This window comes from Borostomias antarcticus (genome assembly GCF_949987555.1).
Source record: "Borostomias antarcticus genome assembly, chromosome: 12".
Lineage (NCBI taxonomy): Eukaryota > Metazoa > Chordata > Actinopteri > Stomiiformes > Stomiidae > Borostomias > Borostomias antarcticus.
In genome coordinates, this window is record NC_140245.1 from 27,609,630 (window position 1) to 27,632,129 (window position 22,500).

The 22,500-nt window shown below is 51.9% G+C and overlaps 2 protein-coding genes across 3 annotated transcripts in view; one reads left to right on the forward strand and one right to left on the reverse strand.

The window, feature by feature from the left end:
- LOC311315867 (leukocyte cell-derived chemotaxin 1-like) overlaps positions 1-4,757 on the forward strand; it is a gene marked incomplete at both ends in the record, with an annotated part of 7,231 nt that extends 2,474 nt beyond the window's left edge. Inside the window, 3 exons of the mRNA XM_084446565.1 lie at positions 596-749; positions 1,400-1,506; positions 4,533-4,757. Coding sequence (XP_084302691.1) covers positions 596-749; positions 1,400-1,506; positions 4,533-4,757 — 486 coding nt within the window. The remainder of the gene's footprint in view (positions 1-595; positions 750-1,399; positions 1,507-4,532) is intronic.
- Positions 4,758-12,584: 7,827 nt separating this feature from the next.
- sugt1 (SGT1 homolog, MIS12 kinetochore complex assembly cochaperone) overlaps positions 12,585-22,500 on the reverse strand; it is a 38,842-nt gene continuing 28,926 nt past the window's right edge. For both annotated transcript variants that reach the window (XM_084446677.1, XM_084446676.1), the window contains exons 11-13: positions 18,378-18,474; positions 13,193-13,365; positions 12,585-12,759 (exon numbers count right to left, since the gene is read on the reverse strand). In XM_084446677.1, coding sequence (XP_084302803.1) covers positions 12,658-12,759; positions 13,193-13,365; positions 18,378-18,474 — 372 coding nt within the window. In that variant the 3' untranslated portion in view covers positions 12,585-12,657. The remainder of the gene's footprint in view (positions 12,760-13,192; positions 13,366-18,377; positions 18,475-22,500) is intronic.

Sequence of the window (22,500 nt, forward strand, 5' to 3'; positions counted from 1 at the left end):
AACCCTGCTGACCTGCTAACCCTAACCCTGCTGACCTGCTAACCCTAACCCTGCTGACCTGCTAACCCTAACCCTGCTGACCTGCTAACCCTAACCCTGCTGACCTGCTAACCCTAACCCTGCTGACCTGCTAACCCTAACCCTGCTGACCTGCTAACCCTAACCCTGCTGACCTGCTAACCCTAACCCTGCTGACCTGCTAACCCTAACCCTGCTGACCTGCTAACCCTAACCCTGCTGACCTGCTAACCCTAACCCTGCTGACCTGCTAACCCTTACCCTGCTGACCTGCTAACCCTAACCCTGCTGACCTGCTAACCCTAACCCTGCTGACCTGCTAACCCTAACCCTGCTGACCTGCTAACCCTAACCCTGCTGACCTGCTAACCCTAACCCTGCTGACCTGCTAACCCTAACCCTGCTGACCTGCTAACCCTAACCCTGCTGACCTGCTAACCCTAACCCTGCTGACCTGCTAACCCTAACCCTGCTGACCTGCTAACCCTAACCCTGCTGACCTGCTAACCCTAATCCTAACCCTATGACCACCAGTGTGGTCCTGAAGTGGATGTGCGTCTCTGTCCTCCCTGTGCAGGAGGATGAGGTGATGCCGGCCAAGTTTGAGGAGGACGCTCTCATCTGGGTGGCGGCCGACACTCCCCTCTCAGACTCCGCCTTCCTCAGCAACAAGATCAAGGATTTGTGCAGAGACCTGCCAATCTTCTGGCTCCGCCCAACCTACCCCAACGGTACCCAGTCAGCCTCTAGTTAGAAACAGTCGGCACATCTTATTTATCAAAATGATAAATATCAGAATCAGAATTCATTTATTATTATTTGTTTAACATATGGATGTTACTGCATTGTGGAGCCGCCCTCCACTCTGAGGAGGTCATGTGTTCTTATCCTGCTGAGGTCCTGGAGAGACACGTCAATCAATGTTCCTCCAAGACACTCATAGTGTTGGTATTAGGGTTAGTGTTAGGGTTAGTGTTAGGGTTAGTATTAGGGTTAGTGTTAGGGTTAGTGTTAGGGTTAGTGTTAGGGTTAGTGTTAGGGTTAGTATTAGGGTTAGTGTTAGGGTTAGGGTTAGGGTTAGTATTAGGGTTAGTGTTAGGGTTAGTGTTAGGGTTAGTATTAGGGTTAGTGTTAGGGTTAGTGTTAGGGTTAGTGTTAGGGTTAGTGTTAGGGTTAGTATTAGGGTTAGTGTTAGGGTTAGGGTTAGGGTTAGTATTAGGGTTAGTGTTAGGGTTAGTGTTAGGGTTAGTATTAGGGTTAGTGTTAGGGTTAGTGTTAGGGTTAGGGTGCTTTCGTTGGAAAGGAAAGCTCTCTGCTTCGAGTAGCAGATCGGGGTGTTATGCTGCGAGATGTCAGTTAATGAGCCACTTCCTGTCTGCAGGTGGGCAGAGGAAGAGGAGGGAGGCCGCTCGTCAGCGTCGCCAGGCAACCGGTGCTGAGGAGGAAGTGGATGTGGAGGCGGAATTCAACCCGGAGAACCCCTATCACGTACGGTCCAACCTACCCCCTATCACCCAACCTACCCCCCATCCCCCTACCCCTCACCCAACCTACCCCTATCACCCTACCCCTCACCCAACCTACCCCCTATCACCCAACCTACCTCCTATCACCCTACCCCTCACCCAACCTACCTCCTATCACCCTACCCCTCACCCAACCTACCCCTATCACCCTACCCCTCACCCAACCTACCCCTATCACCCTACCCCTCACCCAACCTACCCCCTATCACCCAACCTACCTCCTATCACCCTACCCCTCACCCAACCTACCCCCTATCACCCAACCTACCTCCTATCACCCTACCCCTCACCCAACCTACCCCTATCACCCTACCCCTCACCCAACCTACCCCCTATCACCCAACCTACCCCCCATCCCCCTACCCCTCACCCAACCTACCCCTATCACCCTACCCCTCACCCAACCTACCCCTATCACCCTACCCCTCACCCAACCTACCCCTCACCCAACCTACCCCCTATCACCCTACCCCTCACCCAACCTACCCCTATCACCCTACCCCTCACCCAACCTACCCCCCATCCCCCTACCCCTCACCCAACCTACCCCCTATCACCCTACCCCTCACCCAACCTACCCCCTATCACCCTACCCCTCACCCAACCTACCCCTATCCCCCTACCCCTCACCCAACCTACCCCCTATCACCCTACCCCTCACCCAACCTACCCCTCACCCAACCTACCCCCCATCCCCCTACCCCTCACCCAACCTACCCCTATCACCCTACCCCTCACCCAACCTACCCCCTATCACCCTACCCCTCACCCAACCTACCCCCTATCACCCAACCTACCCCCTATCACCCTACCCCTCACCCAACCTACCCCTCACCCAACCTACCCCCCATCCCCCTACCCCTCACCCAACCTACCCCCTATCACCCTACCCCTCACCCAACCTACCCCCCATCCCCCTACCCCTCACCCAACCTACCCCTATCACCCTACCCCTCACCCAACCTACCCCCTATCACCCAACCTACCTCCTATCACCCTACCCCTCACCCAACCTACCCCCCATCCCCCTACCCCTCACCCAACCTACCCCCTATCACCCTACCCCTCACCCAACCTACCCCCTATCACCCTACCCCTCACCCAACCTACCCCTATCCCCCTACCCCTCACCCAACCTACCCCCTATCACCCTACCCCTCACCCAACCTACCCCTCACCCAACCTACCCCCCATCCCCCTACCCCTCACCCAACCTACCCCTATCACCCTACCCCTCACCCAACCTACCCCTATCCCCCTACCCCTCACCCAACCTACCCCTATCACCCTACCCCTCACCCAACCTACCTCCTATCACCCTACCCCTCACCCAACCTACCCCCTATCACCCTACCCCTCACCCAACCTACCCCTATCACCCTACCCCTCACCCAACCTACCCCTCACCCAACCTACCCCCCATCCCCCTACCCCTCACCCAACCTACCCCTATCACCCTACCCCTCACCCAACCTACCCCTATCCCCCTACCCCTCACCCAACCTACCCCTATCACCCTACCCCTCACCCAACCTACCTCCTATCACCCTACCCCTCACCCAACCTACCCCCTATCACCCTACCCCTCACCCAACCTACCCCCTATCACCCAACCTACCCCCTATCACCCTACCCCTCACCCAACCTACCCCCTATCACCCAACCTACCCCCTATCACCCTACCCCTCACCCAACCTACCCCCCATCCCCCTACCCCTCACCCAACCTACCCCCTATCACCCTACCCCTCACCCAACCTACCCCCTATCACCCTACCCCTCACCCAACCTACCCCCTATCACCCTACCCCTCACCCAACCTACCCCTATCACCCAACCTACCCCCTATCACCCTACCCCTCACCCAACCTACCCCTATCACCCAACCTACCCCCTATCACCCTACCCCTCACCCAACCTACCCCCTATCACCCTACCCCTCACCCAACCTACCCCTATCCCCCTACCCCTCACCCAACCTACCCCCTATCACCCTACCCCTCACCCAACCTACCCCCCATCCCCCAACCTACCTCCTATCACCCAACCTACCCCCTATCACCCTACCCCTCACCCAACCTACCCCCATCACGTATGGCCCCCTCACGTTATCACGTTATCATGTTATCATGTTATCATGTTATCATGTTATCACGTACGGCCCCTACCTATCTCTTGTCTCCATACACACATGCACACGTGCACACACATTCTCTAGCACACACCTAAACACACTCACAAACAGGCACGCACATTCTCTCACAAACACTCTCACACACACACACTCTCTAACACACACAGATACACTCTCACAAACACGCACGCACACACACACATTGTGAGCCTGTGTTATTCCCACAGTCCTGCTGTCTGCTCAGGTCGGGGGTCGTACCTGACGGGGTTAGGGTTAGGGTTAACCCTAACCCTAACCCTAACCCTGACGATAGGATTTCTGTTCCTCACAGCTGAGGGAGCAGATGTCGGGTCAGCACAAAGGGCCAGGCCTGTCAGTCTCCATCTGTGTGTGTGTGTGTGTGTGTGTGTGTACATGCAGGTTGCGTGTGCATGTGTGTGTTTTGTGTGTGTGCCTGTCTGGGTTCACAGACCTCTTTAGAATGACTGTCTAAAGGCCCATTCAGCCACGGTATGAATAATACCCTCTATTAGCTATCCCCCCAACACACACACACACAAACACACACACAAACGCACACACACACACACACACAAACACAAACACACACACACACACACACACAAACGCATACACACACACACACACACACACACACACACGCACACACACACACACAAACACACACACAAACGCACACACACACACACAAACGCATACACACACACAAACGCATACACACACACACACGCACACACACACACCAAACCACCGTGGAGGGGAACAGTGAGAGGTGAGTGAGGCCTGTAGAGACTGGTTTATAACTTCAGTGTGTTTATTTACTTCCTCTCGCAGCGCGGCCTGGAGGGTGATGAGGGCACCATGACCTTCGACCCCATGCTGGACCACCAGGGCGTGTGCTGTACCGAGTGCCGCCGCAGCCACACCCACTGCCAGAGGATCTGCGAGCCCCTGGGGGGCTTCCACCCCTGGCCCTACCACTACCGGGGGTGCCGCGTGGCCTGCAGGGTCATCATGCCCTGTCGCTGGTGGGTGGGTCGCATCCTGGGCATCCTCTAAACACCCCCGCCGCCATCGTGGTGGGACAGTCCGGGAGAGTCCAAGAGAGAGAGGGGGGGAGGGGGAGTAATGTTCCATGCCTAGTTCAGCGGTGTGATGGATGGTGGGAGCAGGAAGTTTAGAACACGCTCAGTGATGTAGTTATTGTTTGACATGTCTAGGTTGCTAGGTTACTGTATGCAGCATGCCAGTATGTTGGTTATGGCAATGATAGAACTATTATGCAATATGATTAACATACCTGATGTATATTGCACATAGAAAACTCAAATATGTACACATCAAGAAGACATGAAAATACGAAGGATTTGCAACATATTGGCAATGACAGAGGTCACAGGTCACAGAGGTCACAGCATGTTCCACACCTCAACCACACTTCCCTGCTGGGATCAGTGACAGATTCAAGATGGCGCAGGTGGTGGTGGTTTTGTGTAAACTTGTATTTAAAGAGCTAATAGCTTTATTTCCGATCTCTCTTTGCCATCTCTCAGCTTGTCGATGTAAATAAATGTATGAAATGCATATTGGCTAGACCCAGGGCCAGTAGGTTAGGGTGAGGGTCAGAGGTCAGGGTTAGGGTCAGGGTTTGTGAGGAATGTCTCTCCAGGCCGTTCAGCTCCCTCCAACGTTTCAGCATTTTTTCTTCAGTAATAAAATGTACTTTATGCTTTTTATTCGTGCAATCTCTTCAAAACTGTGTATTTTTTCATCAGAGCATTAAAGAAACTGTTTCAAAGTGCAATCTCAACGAATAAACCTTTTTTAAGTAAACTTTTAAATAAATAACCCTCCCTATTCTTATTGTGACACACACACACACACACACACACACACACACACATCTTTGGACAGAAGACCAAAGGGATGTTGGAGTGCAGACTTCCCTTCTCAGTTCAGTTGTTCCACTCTGCTGTTGAATGTCAGAGTTCCAGTTCCAGAACTCTTTGATGTCAGAGTTCCAGTTCCAGAACTCTTTGATGTCAGAGTTCCAGTTCCAGAACTCTTTGATGTCAGAGTTCCAGTTCCAGAACTCTTTGATGTCAGAGTTCCAGTTCCAGAACTCTTTGATGTCAGAGTTCCAGTTCCAGAACTCTTTGATGTCAGAGTTCCAGTTCTAGAACTCTTTAATGAGACTAAAGACTCTGCAGCCGTCATGCTCTGAAATCTTACCCATGATGCAAATCGCTTAGTGCCTTTTGATGTCAGGACCAGCTCCAGGCGAGGGTAGGGGTGTGGGTGGGGGCTTCTGTGTGTGCGTGAGGGAGAGCGAGAGAGTGTGTGTGTACATGTGTGTGAGGGAGAGAGTGTGTGTGTGTACATGTGTGTGAGGGAGAGAGAGTGTGTGTGTGTACATGTGTGTGAGGGAGAGAGAGTGTGTGTGTGTACATGTGTGTGAGGGAGAGAGAGTGTGTGTGTACATGTGTGTGAGGGAGAGAGTGTGTGTGTGTACATGTGTGTGAGGGAGAGAGAGTGTGTGTGTACATGTGTGTGAGGGAGAGAGTGTGTGTGTGTACATGTGTGTGAGGGAGAGAGAGTGTGTGTGATGCAGTTCCAGTTCCATCTGAAGCCACTGGCGTTTGATCATCATGAGAGATGAAAAGATGAGCAGTGAATTGAGCGCTGAGCCCAGAGAGAGAGGCTGATCCATATTAATGCTCTCGTGCTTCTGAACGCCCACTCACACCCCAGCAGTGGGATGGGTAAGTGTGTGTCTGTACACGCGGATCAGAGGAGTGCTCATGCACACACACTCCCATAGCCAGGTTAGGCTCCTCCCCCTCCCCTGACCTGCTGAGCCAGGTTAGGCTCCTCCCCCTCCCCTGACCTGCTGAGCCAGGCTAGGCTCCTCCCCCTCCCCTGACCTGCTGAGCCAGGCTAGGCTCCTCCCCTGACCTGCTGAGCCAGGCTAGGCTCCTCCCCCTCCCCTGACCTGCTGAGACAGGCTAGGCTCCTCCCCCTCCCCTGACCTGCTGAGCCAGGCTAGGCTCCTCCCCCTCCCCTGACCTGCTGAGACAGGCTAGGCTCCTCCCCCTCCCCTGACCTGCTGAGCCAGGCTAGGCTCCTCCCCTGACCTGCTGAGCCAGAGCTCCTGACTAACAGTCTATACCCAGACCTCCTGACTGAATAACAGTCTATACCCAGACCTCCTGACTGAATAACAGTCTATACCCAGAGCTCCTGACTGAATAAGTTGTTGTTCATTGATTTTAGCTCAGCTTTTAACTAAGACTGTTACATCTCTCATGTAAAGCACCTTGAATTGCCCTGTGGCTGAAATGTGCTATATAAATAAACTTGCCTTGCCTTGCCTTGCCTTAACACCGTTATCCCAGCCAAACTGTACAGCTCTCTGCTGGCCATGGGTGTTAATACTGCACTGTACCCCCCATAGCCTCACACTGCCCCCCATAGCCTCACACTGCCCCCCATAGCCTCACACTGCCCCCCATAGCCTCACACTGCCCCCCATAGCCTCACACTGCCCCCCATAGCCTCACACTGCCCCCCATAGCCTCACACTGCCCCCCATAGCCTCACACTGTCCCCCATAGCCTCACACTGCCCCCCATAGCCTCACACTGCCCCCCATAGCCTCACACTGCCCCCCATAGCCTCACACTGCCCCCCATAGCCTCACACTGCCCCCCATAGCCTCACACTGCCCCCCATAGCCTCACACTTTAACACCAGAATCCTCAGGAAGGCTAGAAACATCCCCACTGACCCCTCCCACCCACTGACCCCTCCCACCCACTGACCCCTCCCACCCACTGACCCCTCCCACCCACTGACCCCTCCCACCCAGCACATCCCCACTGACCCCTCCCTCCCACTGACCCCTCCCTCCCAGCCCATCCCCACTGACCCCTCCCACCCACTGACCCCTCCCACCCAGCACATCCCCACTGACCCCTCCCACCCACTGACCCCTCCCACCCAGCACATCCCCACTGACCCCTCCCTCCCAGCACATCCCCTGATCACTGACCCCTCCCTCCCACTGACCCCTCCCTCCCACTGACCCCTCCCTCCCACTGACCCCTCCCTCCCACTGACCCCTCCCTCCCAGCACATCCCCACTGACCCCTCCCACCCACTGACCCCTCCCACCCACTGACCCCTCCCACCCAGCACATCCCCACTGACCCCTCCCTCCCAGCACATCCCCTGATCACTGACCCCTCCCACCCAGCACATCCCCACTGACCCCTCCCACCCACTGACCCCTCCCACCCACTGACCCCTCCCACCCAGCACATCCCCACTGACCCCTCCCTCCCACTGACCCCTCCCTCCCACTGACCCCTCCCTCCCAGCACATCCCCACTGACCCCTCCCTCCCAGCACATCCCCACTGACCCCTCCCTCCCACTGACCCCTCCCTCCCACTGACCCCTCCCACCCACTGACCCCTCCCACCCACTGACCCCTCCCACCCAGCACATCCCCACTGACCCCTCCCTCCCACTGACCCCTCCCTCCCACTGACCCCTCCCTCCCAGCACATCCCCACTGACCCCTCCCTCCCAGCACATCCCCACTGACCCCTCCCTCCCACTGACCCCTCCCTCCCACTGACCCCTCCCTCCCACTGACCCCTCCCTCCCACTGACCCCTCCCACCCACTGACCCCTCCCTCCCAGCACATCCCCACTGACCCCTCCCTCCCACTGACCCCTCCCTCCCACTGACCCCTCCCTCCCAGCACATCCCCACTGACCCCTCCCTCCCACTGACCCCTCCCTCCCACTGACCCCTCCCTCCCACTGACCCCTCCCACCCACTGACCCCTCCCTCCCAGCACATCCCCACTGACCCCTCCCACCCACTGACCCCTCCCACCCACTGACCCCTCCCTCCCACTGACCCCTCCCTCCCACTGACCCCTCCCTCCCACTGACCCCTCCCACCCAGCACATCCCCACTGACCCCTCCCTCCCACTGACCCCTCCCTCCCACTGACCCCTCCCACCCACTGACCCCTCCCTCCCAGCACATCCCCACTGACCCCTCCCACCCACTGACCCCTCCCTCCCAGCACATCCCCTGGTCACTGACCCCTCCCACCCACTGACCCCTCCCTCCCACTGACCCCTCCCTCCCAGCACATCCCCTGGTCACTGACCCTGAGCACTTTATGGACTGATTATACTTGAAAATTGAACTGCATTATGTGTTGTTTTTTGTTATGTATTGATGTGTGTTTGTGGTATATAGTTGTGTGTATATGGTACATGTGAACACACACCAAAAACATTCCTATCAACTGTATTGTTGAAATGGCTAAATAAACTTGAATCTTGAATAACAGTCTATACCCAGAGCTCCTGACTGAATAACAGTCTATACCCGGACCTCCTGACTAACAGTCTATACCCAGAGCTCCTGACTGAATAACAGTCTATACCCGGACCTCCTGACTGAATAACAGTCTATACCCAGAGCTCCTGACTAACAGTCTATACCCAGAGCTCCTGACTGAATAACAGTCTATACCCGGACCTCCTGACTAACAGTCTATACCCAGAGCTCCTGACTGAATAACAGTCTATACCCGGACCTCCTGACTGAATAACAGTCTATACCCAGAGCTCCTGACTAACAGTCTATACCTGGAGCTCCTGACTAACAGTCTATACCCAGAGCTCCTGACTGAATAACAGTCTATACCCAGAGCTCCTGACTGAATAACAGTCTATACCCGGACCTCCTGACTAACAGTCTATACCCAGAGCTCCTGACTGACTAACAGTCTATACCCAGAGCTCCTGACTGAATAACAGTCTATACCCAGAGCTCCTGACTGAATAACAGTCTATACCCAGAGCTCCTGACTAAAAAGCCTGAAGACTTTTCTTTTTGCCACTGCTTTCTAAGAGGAGCTATGTTTATCAGTATACTGCACTGTGACTTTTATTCCTGTATTCTATTTGTCCTGCTTTTTGTTTAAATGTCTATAATGACTTGCTTTTTGTTTTAATGCTTTTAATTTGTCCTGCCTTTTGTTTTAAATGTCTATAATGTCTTGCTTTTTGTTTTAATGCTTTTAATGTCTCATGTAAAGCCCCTTGAATTGCCCTGTGGCTGAAATGTGCTATATAAATAAACTTGCCTTGCCTTGCCTTGCCTATACCCAGAGCTCCTGACTGAATATCATGGTCTATACCTGGAGCTCCTGACTAACAGTCTATACCTGGAGCTCCTGACTAACAGTCTATACCTGGAGCTCCTGACTAACAGTCTATACCTGGAGCTCCTGACTGAATATCATGGTCTATACCTGGAGCTCCTGACTGAATATCATGGTCTATACCCAGAGCTCCTGACTGAATATCATGGTCTATACCCAGACCTCCTGACTGAATATCATGGTCTATACCTGGAGCTCCTGACTGAATATCATGGTCTATACCCAGACCTCCTGACTGAATATCATGGTCTATAGATCATTATAACCCTAACCCTAGAAGCCTGTAGATCTCAAAGGGTCTGGCGTTGCTAGGAGCAACTCTAGATCAGTTACATAGATAAATGATTTTGGGGTGTGTTTGAATGGTTCCTCTCATGGTTGGCACATACGGGACTGATTTATTGATTGAACTGGGTAAGGGTAAGTATTTGGTGTTGATGTGTAAGGGTTCGGGTTAGACTGGGCTCAAAGGCTCTGGGCCCCAACACCCCCAACTCACATGTGTCTGCCAGAGGGACTCAAACCTCTGACACCATGCCTTGTATTGTTGTGGTTAAGTGTGAGATATCTAAGTGATACTTGCTAAATTAGACCACATACCAGAAGACCAAGTCAGAGAGACGCACAGGCAGGGTAAGGGATTGTGACCCAAAAAACAAACCATTTATTTACACTGAATCCGGAATCCCGCAGAGGAAACAGTCACCCCACGTTAAAACAGGCCACACATTCTAGACAGTCAGCTGACTGTATTGCTGTTGTGGGGTGGAAAAAAGATTCTCCAAGACATCTTAGTGTACAGAAAAATGACATGTGCTCAAAACATGTTTATAGTTTTTCATTTAAACTTTTTCCAAATGTGTTTTTTTGTGTATTTTATTCTTTACACTTTTTATACAAGAGGTGTCCTGGAGGAGCAGAGGGGCCACAGCAGGAGCACAGAGGAGGAGCAGAGGGGCTGAGGGGCCACAGCAGGAGCACAGAGGAGGAGCAGAGGGGCTGAGGGGCCACAGCAGGAGCACAGAGGAGGAGCAGAGGGGCTGAGGGGCCACAGCAGGAGCACAGAGGAGGAGCAGAGGGGCTGAGGGGCCACAGCAGGGCAGAAGGAACATAGAGGAGGAGCACGCAAACCTCAACCCTCAGTCCAGGGCTTCCCCCATCAGCCAATCACACCCTTCAACCAGTCAAAACCTCAGAACCCGACTGTGTGTGTGTGTGTGTGTGTGTGTGTGTGTGTGTGACCCCCAGGCCTGAGACAGGAGGGGAACTCCACAGCTCTGAAGCCAATATTGACAGAGGGGGGCTGGTGGGGGGTCAGGGTTGAGGAGAGAGGGGCTGGTGGGGGGTCAGGGTTGAGGAGAGAGGGGCAGGTGGGGGGTCAGGGTTGAGGAGAGAGGGGCAGGTGGGGGGTCAGGGTTGAGGAGAGAGGGGCAGGTGGGGGGTCAGGGGTCAGGGTTGAGGAGAGAGGGGCTGGTGGGGGGTCAGGGGTCAGGGTTGAGGAGAGAGGGGCTGGTGGGGGGTCAGGGTTGAGGAGAGAGGGGCTGGTGGGGGGTCAGGGTTGAGGAGAGAGGGGCTGGTGGGGGGTCAGGGGTCAGGGTTGAGGAGAGAGGGGCTGGTGGGGGGTCAGGGTTGAGGAGAGAGGGGCTGGTGGGGGGTCAGGGGTCAGGGTTGAGGAGAGAGGGGCTGGTGGGGGGTCAGGGGTCAGGGTTGAGGAGAGAGGGGCTGGTGGGGGGTCAGGGGTCAGGGTTGAGGAGAGAGGGGCAGGTGGGGGGTCAGGGTTGAGGAGAGAGGGGCTGGTGGGGGGTCAGGGGTCAGGGTTGAGGAGAGAGGGGCAGGTGGGGGGTCAGGGTTGAAGAGAGAGGGGCTGGTGGGGGGTCAGGGGTCAGGGTTGAGGAGAGAGGGGCTGGTGGGGGGTCAGGGGTCAGGGTTGAGGAGAGAGGGGCTGGTGGGGGGTCAGGGGTCAGGGTTGAGGAGAGAGGGGCTGGTGGGGGGTCAGGGGTCAGGGTTGAGGAGAGAGGGGCAGGTGGGGGGTCAGGGTTGAAGAGAGAGGGGCTGGTGGGGGGTCAGGGGTCAGGGTTGAGGAGAGAGGGGCTGGTGGGGGGTCAGGGGTCAGGGTTGAGGAGAGAGGGGCTGGTGGGGGGTCAGGGGTCAGGGTTGAGGAGAGAGGGGCAGGTGGGGGGGTCAGGGTTGAGGAGAGAGGGGCTGGTGGGGGGTCAGGGGTCAGGGTTGAGGAGAGAGGGGCTGGTGGGGGGTCAGGGGTCAGGGTTGAGGAGAGAGGGGCTGGTGGGGGGTCAGGGGTCAGGGTTGAGGAGAGAGGGGCTGGTGGGGGGTCAGGGGTCAGGGTTGAGGAGAGAGGGGCTGGTGGGGGGTCAGGGGTCAGGGTTGAGGAGAGAGGGGCTGGTGGGGGGTCAGGGGTCAGGGTTGAGGAGAGAGGGGCTGGTGGGGGGTCAGGGGTCAGGGTTGAGGAGAGAGGGGCTGGTGGGGGGTCAGGGGTCAGGGTTGAGGAGAGAGGGGCTGGTGGGGGGTCAGGGGTCAGGGTTGAGGAGAGAGGGGCTGGTGGGGGGTCAGGGGTCAGGGTTGAGGAGAGAGGGGCTGGTGGGGGGTCAGGGGTCAGGGTTGAGGAGAGAGGGGCTGGTGGGGGGTCAGGGGTCAGGGTTGAGGAGAGAGGGGCTGGTGGGGGGTCAGGGGTCAGGGTTAGGGTTTTCCTCAGTACTTCTTCCATTCCACGTCGTCCGGAGGACTCATGTCCACTTTCCTCTTCCCCACGTCCTTCCAGTTGGTGCTCAGGACTGTGCCGCCCGACTCCATCTGTGTGTGTGTGTGTGTGAGTGTGTGCGTGTGTGTGTGTGTGTATGTGTGTGTGCGCGTGTGCGAGCACGAGAAAAGGGGGAGGTAGTCAGTTAGGGCAGGTCCGAGGACAGTTGCAAAGACACACGCACACAACCCCACTTCACACAATCTAACCCTACACAATCGATTTGCCCCCAGTGAAGTCCCCCAGCTTTGCCTCCTGCCCTGTTCCCCCCCCCCCTCCTGCCCTGTCCCCTCCCCCCCTCCTGCCCTGTTCCCCCCCCTCCTGCCCTGTTCCCCCCCCTCCTGCCCTGTTCCCCCCCCCCTCCTGCCCTGTCCCCTCCCCCCCTCCTGCCCTGTTCCCCCCCCTCCTGCCCTGTCCCCTCCCCCCCTCCTGCCCTGTTCCCCCCCCCCCCTCCTGCCCTGTTCCCCCCCTCCCTCCTGGACTCACGAAGGACTTGTTCATGGCCCGTTTGACCTCGTCGGACCCGTCGGTGTAGATCTGCTGGAACAGCTTGTTGAGCGCCGCGTCTCCCTCCAGCTTCTCCTTGCGCTCCTCCTCCGTGATGTCGCCCACCACCTTGTCCCAGTCACGAGACCCCTGAGACGAGGACGGGTACGCGTCTGAGGAGACGCACACACACACACACGTTTACATACACACACACACACACGTTTACATACACACACGTTCACATACACACACACGTTCACATACACACACACACACATACACACACACGCACGTTCACATAAACATACACATACACACACACGCACGCACACACACACACAAATACATACGCACGCATACACACACATACACACACACACGCACACACGCACGCACACACAAGCACACACACACACGCACACAAATACATACGCACGCACATGCACACACTCACGCACATGCACACACGCACTCACGCATACACAAGCACGCACAGATGAGTATGCACGTGTGCATCCACACATTCTCATACCATCGGCATGCGTACGAAAGACACTTCTATCTCTACTACTGTGACTATCTCTACTACTATCTCTACTACTGTGTCTATCTCTACTACTATCTCTACTACTGTGTCTATCTCTACTTCTATCTCTACTTCTATCTCTACTACTATCTCTACTACTATCTCTACTTCTATCTCTACTACTATCTCTACTTCTATCTCTACTACTATCTCTACTACTGTGTCTATCTCTACTACTATCTCTACTACTGTGTCCATCTCTACTACTGTGTCAATCTCTACTACTGTGTCAATCTCTACTTCTATCTCTACTACTATCTCTACTACTGTGTCTATCTCTACTACTGTGTCTATCTCTACTACTATCTCTACTACTGTGTCTATCTCTACTACTATCTCTACTACTGTGTCTATCTCTACTACTGTGTCTATCTCTACAACTATCTCTACTACTGTGTCTATCTCTACTAATATCTCTACTACTGTGTCTATCTCTACTACTGTGTCTATCTCTACTTATATCTCTACTACTGTGTCTATCTCTACTACTGTGTCTATCTCTACTACTGTGTCTATCTCTACTACTATCTCTACTACTGTGTCTATCTCTACTTCTATCTCTACTACTGTGTCTATCTCTACTTCTATCTCTACTACTGTGTCTATCTCTACTTCTATCTCTACTACTGTGTCTATCTCTACTTCTATCTCTACTACTGTGTCTATCTCTACTACTATCTCTACTACTGTGTCTATCTCTACTACTATCTCTACTACTGTGTCTATCTCTACTACTGTGTCTATCTCTACTACTGTGTCTATCTCTCTACTACTGTGTCTATCTCTACTACTGTGTCTATCTCTACTTCTATCTCTACTACTGTGTCTATCTCTACTACTGTGTCTATCTCTACTACTATCTCTACTACTGTGTCTATCTCTACTACTATCTCTACTACTGTGTCTATCTCTACTTCTATCTCTACTACTGTGTCTATCTCTACTACTATCTCTACTACTGTGTCTATCTCTACTACTATCTCTACTACTGTGTCTATCTCTACTACTGTGTCTATCTCTACTACTGTGTCTATCTCTCTACTACTGTGTCTATCTCTACTACTGTGTCTATCTCTACTACTATCTCTACTACTGTGTCTATCTCTACTACTATCTCTACTACTGTGTCTATCTCTACTACTGTGTCTATCTCTACAACTATCTCTACTACTGTGTCTATCTCTACTAATATCTCTACTACTGTGTCTATCTCTACTACTGTGTCTATCTCTACTTCTATCTCTACTACTGTGTCTATCTCTACTTCTATCTCTACTACTGTGTCTATCTCTACTTCTATCTCTACTACTGTGTCTATCTCTACTACTATCTCTACTACTGTGTCTATCTCTACTACTATCTCTACTACTGTGTCTATCTCTACTACTGTGTCTATCTCTACTACTGTGTCTATCTCTACTTCTATCTCTACTACTGTGTCTCTACTACTATCTCTACTACTGTGTCTATCTCTACTACTGTGTCTATCTCTACTACTATCTCTACTACTGTGTCTATCTCTACTACTATCTCTACTACTATCTCTACTACTGTGTCTATCTCTACTTCTATCTCTACTACTGTGTCTATCTCTACTACTGTGTCTATCTCTACTACTATCTCTACTACTGTGTCTATCTCTACTACTGTGTCTATCTCTACTACTATCTCTACTTCTATCTCTACTTCTATCTCTACTAGTGTCTATCTCTACTACTGTGTCTATCTCTACTTCTATCTCTACTACTATCTCTACTACTGTGTCTATCTCTACTTCTATCTCTACTACTGTGTCTATCTCTACTTCTATCTCTACTACTGTGTCTATCTCTACTTCTATCTCTACTACTGTGTCTATCTCTACTTCTATCTCTACTACTGTGTCTATCTCTACTACTGTGTCTATCTCTACTACTATCTCTACTACTGTGTCTATCTCTACTACTATCTCTACTACTGTGTCTATCTCTACTACTGTGTCTATCTCTACTACTATCTCTACTACTGTGTCTATCTCTACTACTGTGTCTATCTCTACTACTATCTCTACTTCTATCTCTACTACTGTGTCTATCTCTACTACTGTGTCTATCTCTACTTCTATCTCTACTACTGTGTCTATCTCTACTTCTATCTCTACTACTGTGTCTATCTCTACTACTATCTCTACTACTGTGTCTATCTCTACTACTATCTCTACTACTGTGTCTATCTCTACTACTGTGTCTATCTCTACTTCTATCTCTACTATTGTGTCTATCTCTACTACTATGTCTATCTCTACTACTGTGTCTATCTCTACTACTATCTCTACTACTGTGTCTATCTCTACTATCTCTACTACTATCTCTACTACTGTGTCTCTCTCTACTTCTATCTCTACTACTGTGTCTATCTCTACTACTGTGTCTATCTCTACTATCTCTACTACTGTGTCTATCTCTACTACTATCTCTACTACTGTGTCTATCTCTACTACTGTGTCTATCTCTACTACTATCTCTACTACTGTGTCTATCTCTACTACTGTGTCTATCTCTACTACTATCTCTACTACTGTGTCTATCTCTACTACTGTGTCTATCTCTACTACTATCTCTACTACTGTGTCTATCTCTACTTCTATCTCTACTACTATCTCTACTACTGTGTCTATCTCTACTTCTATCTCTACTACTGTGTCTATCTCTACTTCTATCTCTACTACTGTGTCTATCTCTACTTCTATCTCTACTACTGTGTCTATCTCTACTTCTATCTCTACTACTGTGTCTATCTCTACTTCTATCTCTACTACTGTGTCTATCTCTACTACTGTGTCTATCTCTACTACTATCTCTACTACTGTGTCTATCTCTACTACTATCTCTACTACTGTGTCTATCTCTACTACTGTGTCTATCTCTACTACTATCTCTACTACTGTGTCTATCTCTACTACTGTGTCTATCTCTACTACTATCTCTACTTCTATCTCTACTACTGTGTCTATCTCTACTACTGTGTCTATCTCTACTTCTATCTCTACTACTGTGTCTATCTCTACTTCTATCTCTACTACTGTGTCTATCTCTACTACTATCTCTACTACTGTGTCTATCTCTACTACTATCTCTACTACTGTGTCTATCTCTACTACTGTGTCTATCTCTACTTCTATCTCTACTATTGTGTCTATCTCTACTACTATGTCTATCTCTACTACTGTGTCTATCTCTACTACTATCTCTACTACTGTGTCTATCTCTACTATCTCTACTACTATCTCTACTACTGTGTCTCTCTCTACTTCTATCTCTACTACTGTGTCTATCTCTACTACTGTGTCTATCTCTACTATCTCTACTACTGTGTCTATCTCTACTACTATCTCTACTACTGTGTCTATCTCTACTACTGTGTCTATCTCTACTACTATCTCTACTACTGTGTCTATCTCTACTACTGTGTCTATCTCTACTACTATCTCTACTACTGTGTCTATCTCTACTACTGTGTCTATCTCTACTACTATCTCTACTACTGTGTCTATCTCTACTACTATCTCTACTTCTATCTCTACTTCTATCTCTACTACTGTGTCTATCTCTACTTCTATCTCTACTACTGTGTCTATCTCTACTTCTATCTCTACTACTGTGGCAGTGTAGATGGGTGCTGGTGGGGCAGTGTAGAGGGGTGCTGGAGGGGCAGTGTAGAGGGGTGCTGGTGGGGAGGGGCAGTGTAGAGGGGTGCTGGAGGGGCAGTGTAGAGGGGTGCTGGAGGGGAAGGGTTAGGGTTAGTGTAGAGGGGTGCTGGAGGGGAAGGGTTAGGGTTAGTGTAGAGGGGTGCTGGAGGGGAAGGGTTAGGGTTAGTGTAGAGGGGTGCTGGAGGGGAAGGGTTAGGGTTAGTGTAGAGGGGTGCTGGAGGGGAAGGGTTAGGGTTAGTGTAGAGGGGTGCTGGAGGGGCAGTGTAGAGGGGTGCTGGAGGGGAAGGGTTAGGGTTAGTGTAGAGGGGTGCTGGAGGGGAAGGGTTAGGGTTAGTGTAGAGGGGTGCTGGAGGGGAAGGGTTAGGGTTAGTGTAGAGGGGTGCTGGAGGGGAAGGGTTAGGGTTAGTGTAGATGGGTGCTGGAGGGGAGGGGTTAGGGTTAGTGTAGAGGGGTGCTGGAGGGGAAGGGTTAGGGTTAGTGTAGAGGGGTGCTGGAGGGGAAGGGTTAGGGTTAGTGTAGAGGGGTGCTGGAGGGGAAGGGTTAGGGTTAGTGTAGAGGGGTGCTGGAGGGGAGGGGTTAGGGTTAGTGTAGAGGGGTGCTGGAGGGGAAGGGTTAGGGTTAGTGTAGAGGGGTGCTGGAGGGGAAGGGTTAGGGTTAGTGTAGAGGGGTGCTGGAGGGGAAGGGTTAGGGGCAGTGTAGAGGGGTGCTGGAGGGGAAGGGTTAGGGTTAGTGTAGAGGGGTGCTGGAGGGGAAGGGTTAGGGTTAGTGTAGAGGGGTGCTGGAGGGGAAGGGTTAGGGTTAGTGTAGAGGGGTGCTGGAGGGGAAGGGTTAGGGTTAGTGTAGAGGGGTGCTGGAGGGGAAGGGTTAGGGTTAGTGTAGAGGGGTGCTGGAGGGGAAGGGCTACTGACTCGGGCTGAAAGGTTTGATGTTGGACTCCTGTCCCGGTCCCTCTCCCTCCAGCTTCTCCCACCTGACCACCTCCGTCTTCTTCATCTTTATCTCCACCTGAGAGAGAGGGAGAGAGACAGGGAGGGAGAGAGAAAGAGAGGGAGAGAAAGAGGGAGAGGGAGAGAGACAGGGAGGGAGAGAGAAAGAGAGGGAGAGAAAGAGGGAGAGGGAGAGAGACAGGGAGGGAGAGAGAGAGGGAGAGACAGGGAGGGAGAGAGAAAGAGAGGGAGAGAAAGAGGGAGAGGGAGAGAGACAGGGAGGGAGAGACAGGGAGGGAGAGAGAGAGGGAGACAGGGAGGAAGAGAGAGAGAGAGAGGGAGACAGGGAGGGAGAGAGAGAAACAGAGAGAGACAGACAGAGAGAAACAGATCAATATGGGCAGCGTATAAATTGGCCAAAAAAAATGTACTGAATTCTTTACTCAAGGGTGAGGAACCTCAGCCCTGCGCTCTTCAATATCTACATTAATGAACGGGCTCTTCAATATCTACATTAATGAACGGGCTCTTCAATATCTACATTAATGAACGGGCTCTTCAATATCTACATTAATGAACGGGCTCTTCAATATCTATATTAATGAACGGGCTCCTATCCTAGAACAGTCCTCTGTCCCCGGTGTGAGTCTCCTCAACCAGGAGTTGAAATGCCTTCTCTCTGCACATGACCGGGTTCTACACATGGCCTGGTTCTGCACATGGCCTGGTTCTGCACATGGCCTGGTTCTGCACATGGCCTGGTTCTGCACATGACCGGGTTCTACACATAACCTGGTTCTGCACATGGCCTGGTTCTGCACACGGCCTGGTTCTGTCCCCCACTGCACATAACCTGGTTCTGCACATGGCCTGGTTCTGTCCCCCACTGCACATAACCTGGTTCTGCACATGGCCTGGTTCTGCACATGGCCTGGTTCTGTCCCCCCACTGCACATGGCCTGGTTCTGCACATGGCCTGGTTCTGCACATGGCCTGGTTCTGCACATGACCTGGTTCTGCACATGGCCTGGTTCTGCACATGGCCTGGTTCTGCACATGGCCTGGTTCTGCACATGACCTACAGCAGAGCCTGGATCTGCTAGAGCAGAAAACCAAATACCAAATATATGCATGCAGGGCAGAACTAGGCAAATACCCACTAATAATAACAACTCAAAAAAGAGCATTAACATTTGGACAACCCTAAATCTAAGTGACCCCCTCTCGTATCATTACCACGCCCTGCAATGCCCAGAGCTGAGCAACAGGACCCCCTTACCCTACTGACCCTGAGACTGACCCTGACCCTAACCCTGACCCTAACCCTGACCCTGACCCTAACCCTGACCCTGACCCTGACCCTAACCCTACTGACCCTGAGACTAACCCTAACCCTGACCCTAACCCTGACCCTGACCCTAACCCTACTGACCCTGAGACTAACCCTGACCCTAACCCTGACCCTAACCCTACTGACCCTGAGACTAACCCTAACCCTGACCCTAAACCTAACCCTACTGACCCTGAGACTAACCCTAACCCTAACCCTGACCCTAACCCTACTGACCCTAACCCTAACCCTGACCCTAACCCTAACCCTGACCCTGACCCTGACCCTAACCCTGAGATCACAAACCTGCCCTGTTAACACCACCCAGGATCAGAGCCTCACTCATCCCAACCTGCCCTATTAACACAACCCTCATCCCAACCTGCCCTGTTAACACAACCCTCATCCCAACCTGCCCTATTAACACAACCCTCATCCCAACCTGCCCTGTTAACACAACCCTCATCCCAACCTGCCCTATTAACACAACCCTCATCCCAACCTGCCCTGTTAACACAACCCTCATCCCAACCTGCCCTGTTAACACAACCCTCATCCCAACCTGCCCTATTAACACAACCCTCATCCCAACCTGCCCTATTAACACAACCCTCAACCCAACCTGCCCTGTTAACACAACCCTCATCCCAACCTGCCCTATTAACACAACCCTCATCCCAACCTGCCCTGTTAACACAACCCTCATCCCAACCTGCCCTATTAACACCACCCTCATCTCAACCTGCCCTGTTAACACAACCCTCATCCCAACCTGCCCTATTAACACAACCCTCATCCCAACCTGCCCTGTTAACACAACCCTCAACCCAACCTGCCCTATTAACACCACCCTCATCCCAACCTGCCCTATTAACACAACCCTCAACCCAACCTGCCCTATTAACACCACCCTCATCCCAACCTGCCCTGTTAACACAACCCTCATCCCAACCTGCCCTGTTAACACAACCCTCATCCCAACCTGCCCTATTAACACAACCCTCATCCCAACCTGCCCTATTAACACCACCCTCATCCCAACCTGCCCTATTAACACCACCCTCATCCCAACCTGCCCTATTAACACAACCCTCATCCCAACCTGCCCTGTTAACACAACCCTCATCCCAACCTGCCCTGTTAACACAACCCTCATCCCAACCTGCCCTGTTAACACAACCCTCAACCTGCCCTATTAACACCACCCTCATCCCAACCTGCCCTATTAACACAACCCTCATCCCAACCTGCCCTGTTAACACAACCCTCATCCCAACCTGCCCTGTTAACACCACCCTCATCCCAACCTGCCCTATTAACACAACCCTCATCCCAACCTGCCCTGTTAACACAACCCTCAACCTGCCCTGTTAACACCACCCTCATCCCAACCTGCCCTGTTAACACAACCCTCATCCCAACCTGCCCTGTTAACACAACCCAGGATCAGACACTCATCCCAACCTGCCCTATTAACACAACCCTCATCCCAACCTGCCCTGTTAACACAACCCAGGACCAGACACTCATCCCAACCTGCCCTGTTAACACAACCCTCATCCCAACCTGCCCTGTTAACACCACCCAGGACCAGAGCGCCTGACTCAACCCCTGATTACACAACAAACACAACAAAACCTCATCACCTATTGGCAAACACAAACACAAACACAAACACAAACAAAAGCACAGAGCAAAACGCAGTGTTATGTGTCTCTAAACGGACAGGACAGCAAATTATCTGAGCATTGTGACTGATCACCAACTATACTATACTAAACTATAACTATATACCTCAACTAACTATATACCTCAACTATATACCTCAACTATATACCTCAACTATACTATAACTATAACTATATACCTCAACTATAACTATAACTATATACCTCAACTATAACTATAACGAACCTTGACCAGGTCCAGACAGAGAGAGATCAGTCCTGCTAGTGAACCAGGTCCAGACTGAGAGAGATCAGTCCTGCTAGTGAACCAGGTCCAGACTGAGAGAGATCAGTCCTGCTAGTGAACCAGGTCCAGACTGAGAGAGATCAGTCCTGCTAGTGAACCAGGTCCAGACAGAGAGAGATCAGTCCTGCTAGTGAACCAGGTCCAGACTGAGAGAGATCAGTCCTGCTAGTGAACAACCAGGTCCAGACAGAGAGAGATCAGTCCTGCTAGTGAACCAGGTCCAGACAGAGAGAGATCAGTCCTGCTAGTGAACAACCAGGTCCAGACAGAGAGAGATCAGTCCTGCTAGTGAACCAGGTCCAGACAGAGAGAGATCAGTCCTGCTAGTGAACCAGGTCCAGACAGAGAGAGATCAGTCCTGCTAGTGAACCAGGACAGGAGCACCTGTCTCCCTGCAGAGCAGAGGCTGTGATGTCACCCTCAGCCCTAACCCTATGAACTCATTACTCACTAACCCTAACCCTATGAACTCATTACTCACTAACCCTAACCCTATGAACTCATTACTCACTAACCCTAACCCTATGAACTCATTACTCACTAACCCTAACCCTATGAACTCATTACTCACTAACCCTAACCCTATGAACTCATTACTCACTAACCCTAACCCTATGAACTCATTACTCACTAACCCTAACCCTATGAACTCATTACTCACTAACCCTAACCCTATGAACTCATTACTCACTAACCCTAACCCTATGAACTCATTACTCACTAACCCTAACCCTATGAACTCATTACTCACTAACCCTAACCCTATGAACTCATTACTCACTAACCCTAACCCTATGAACT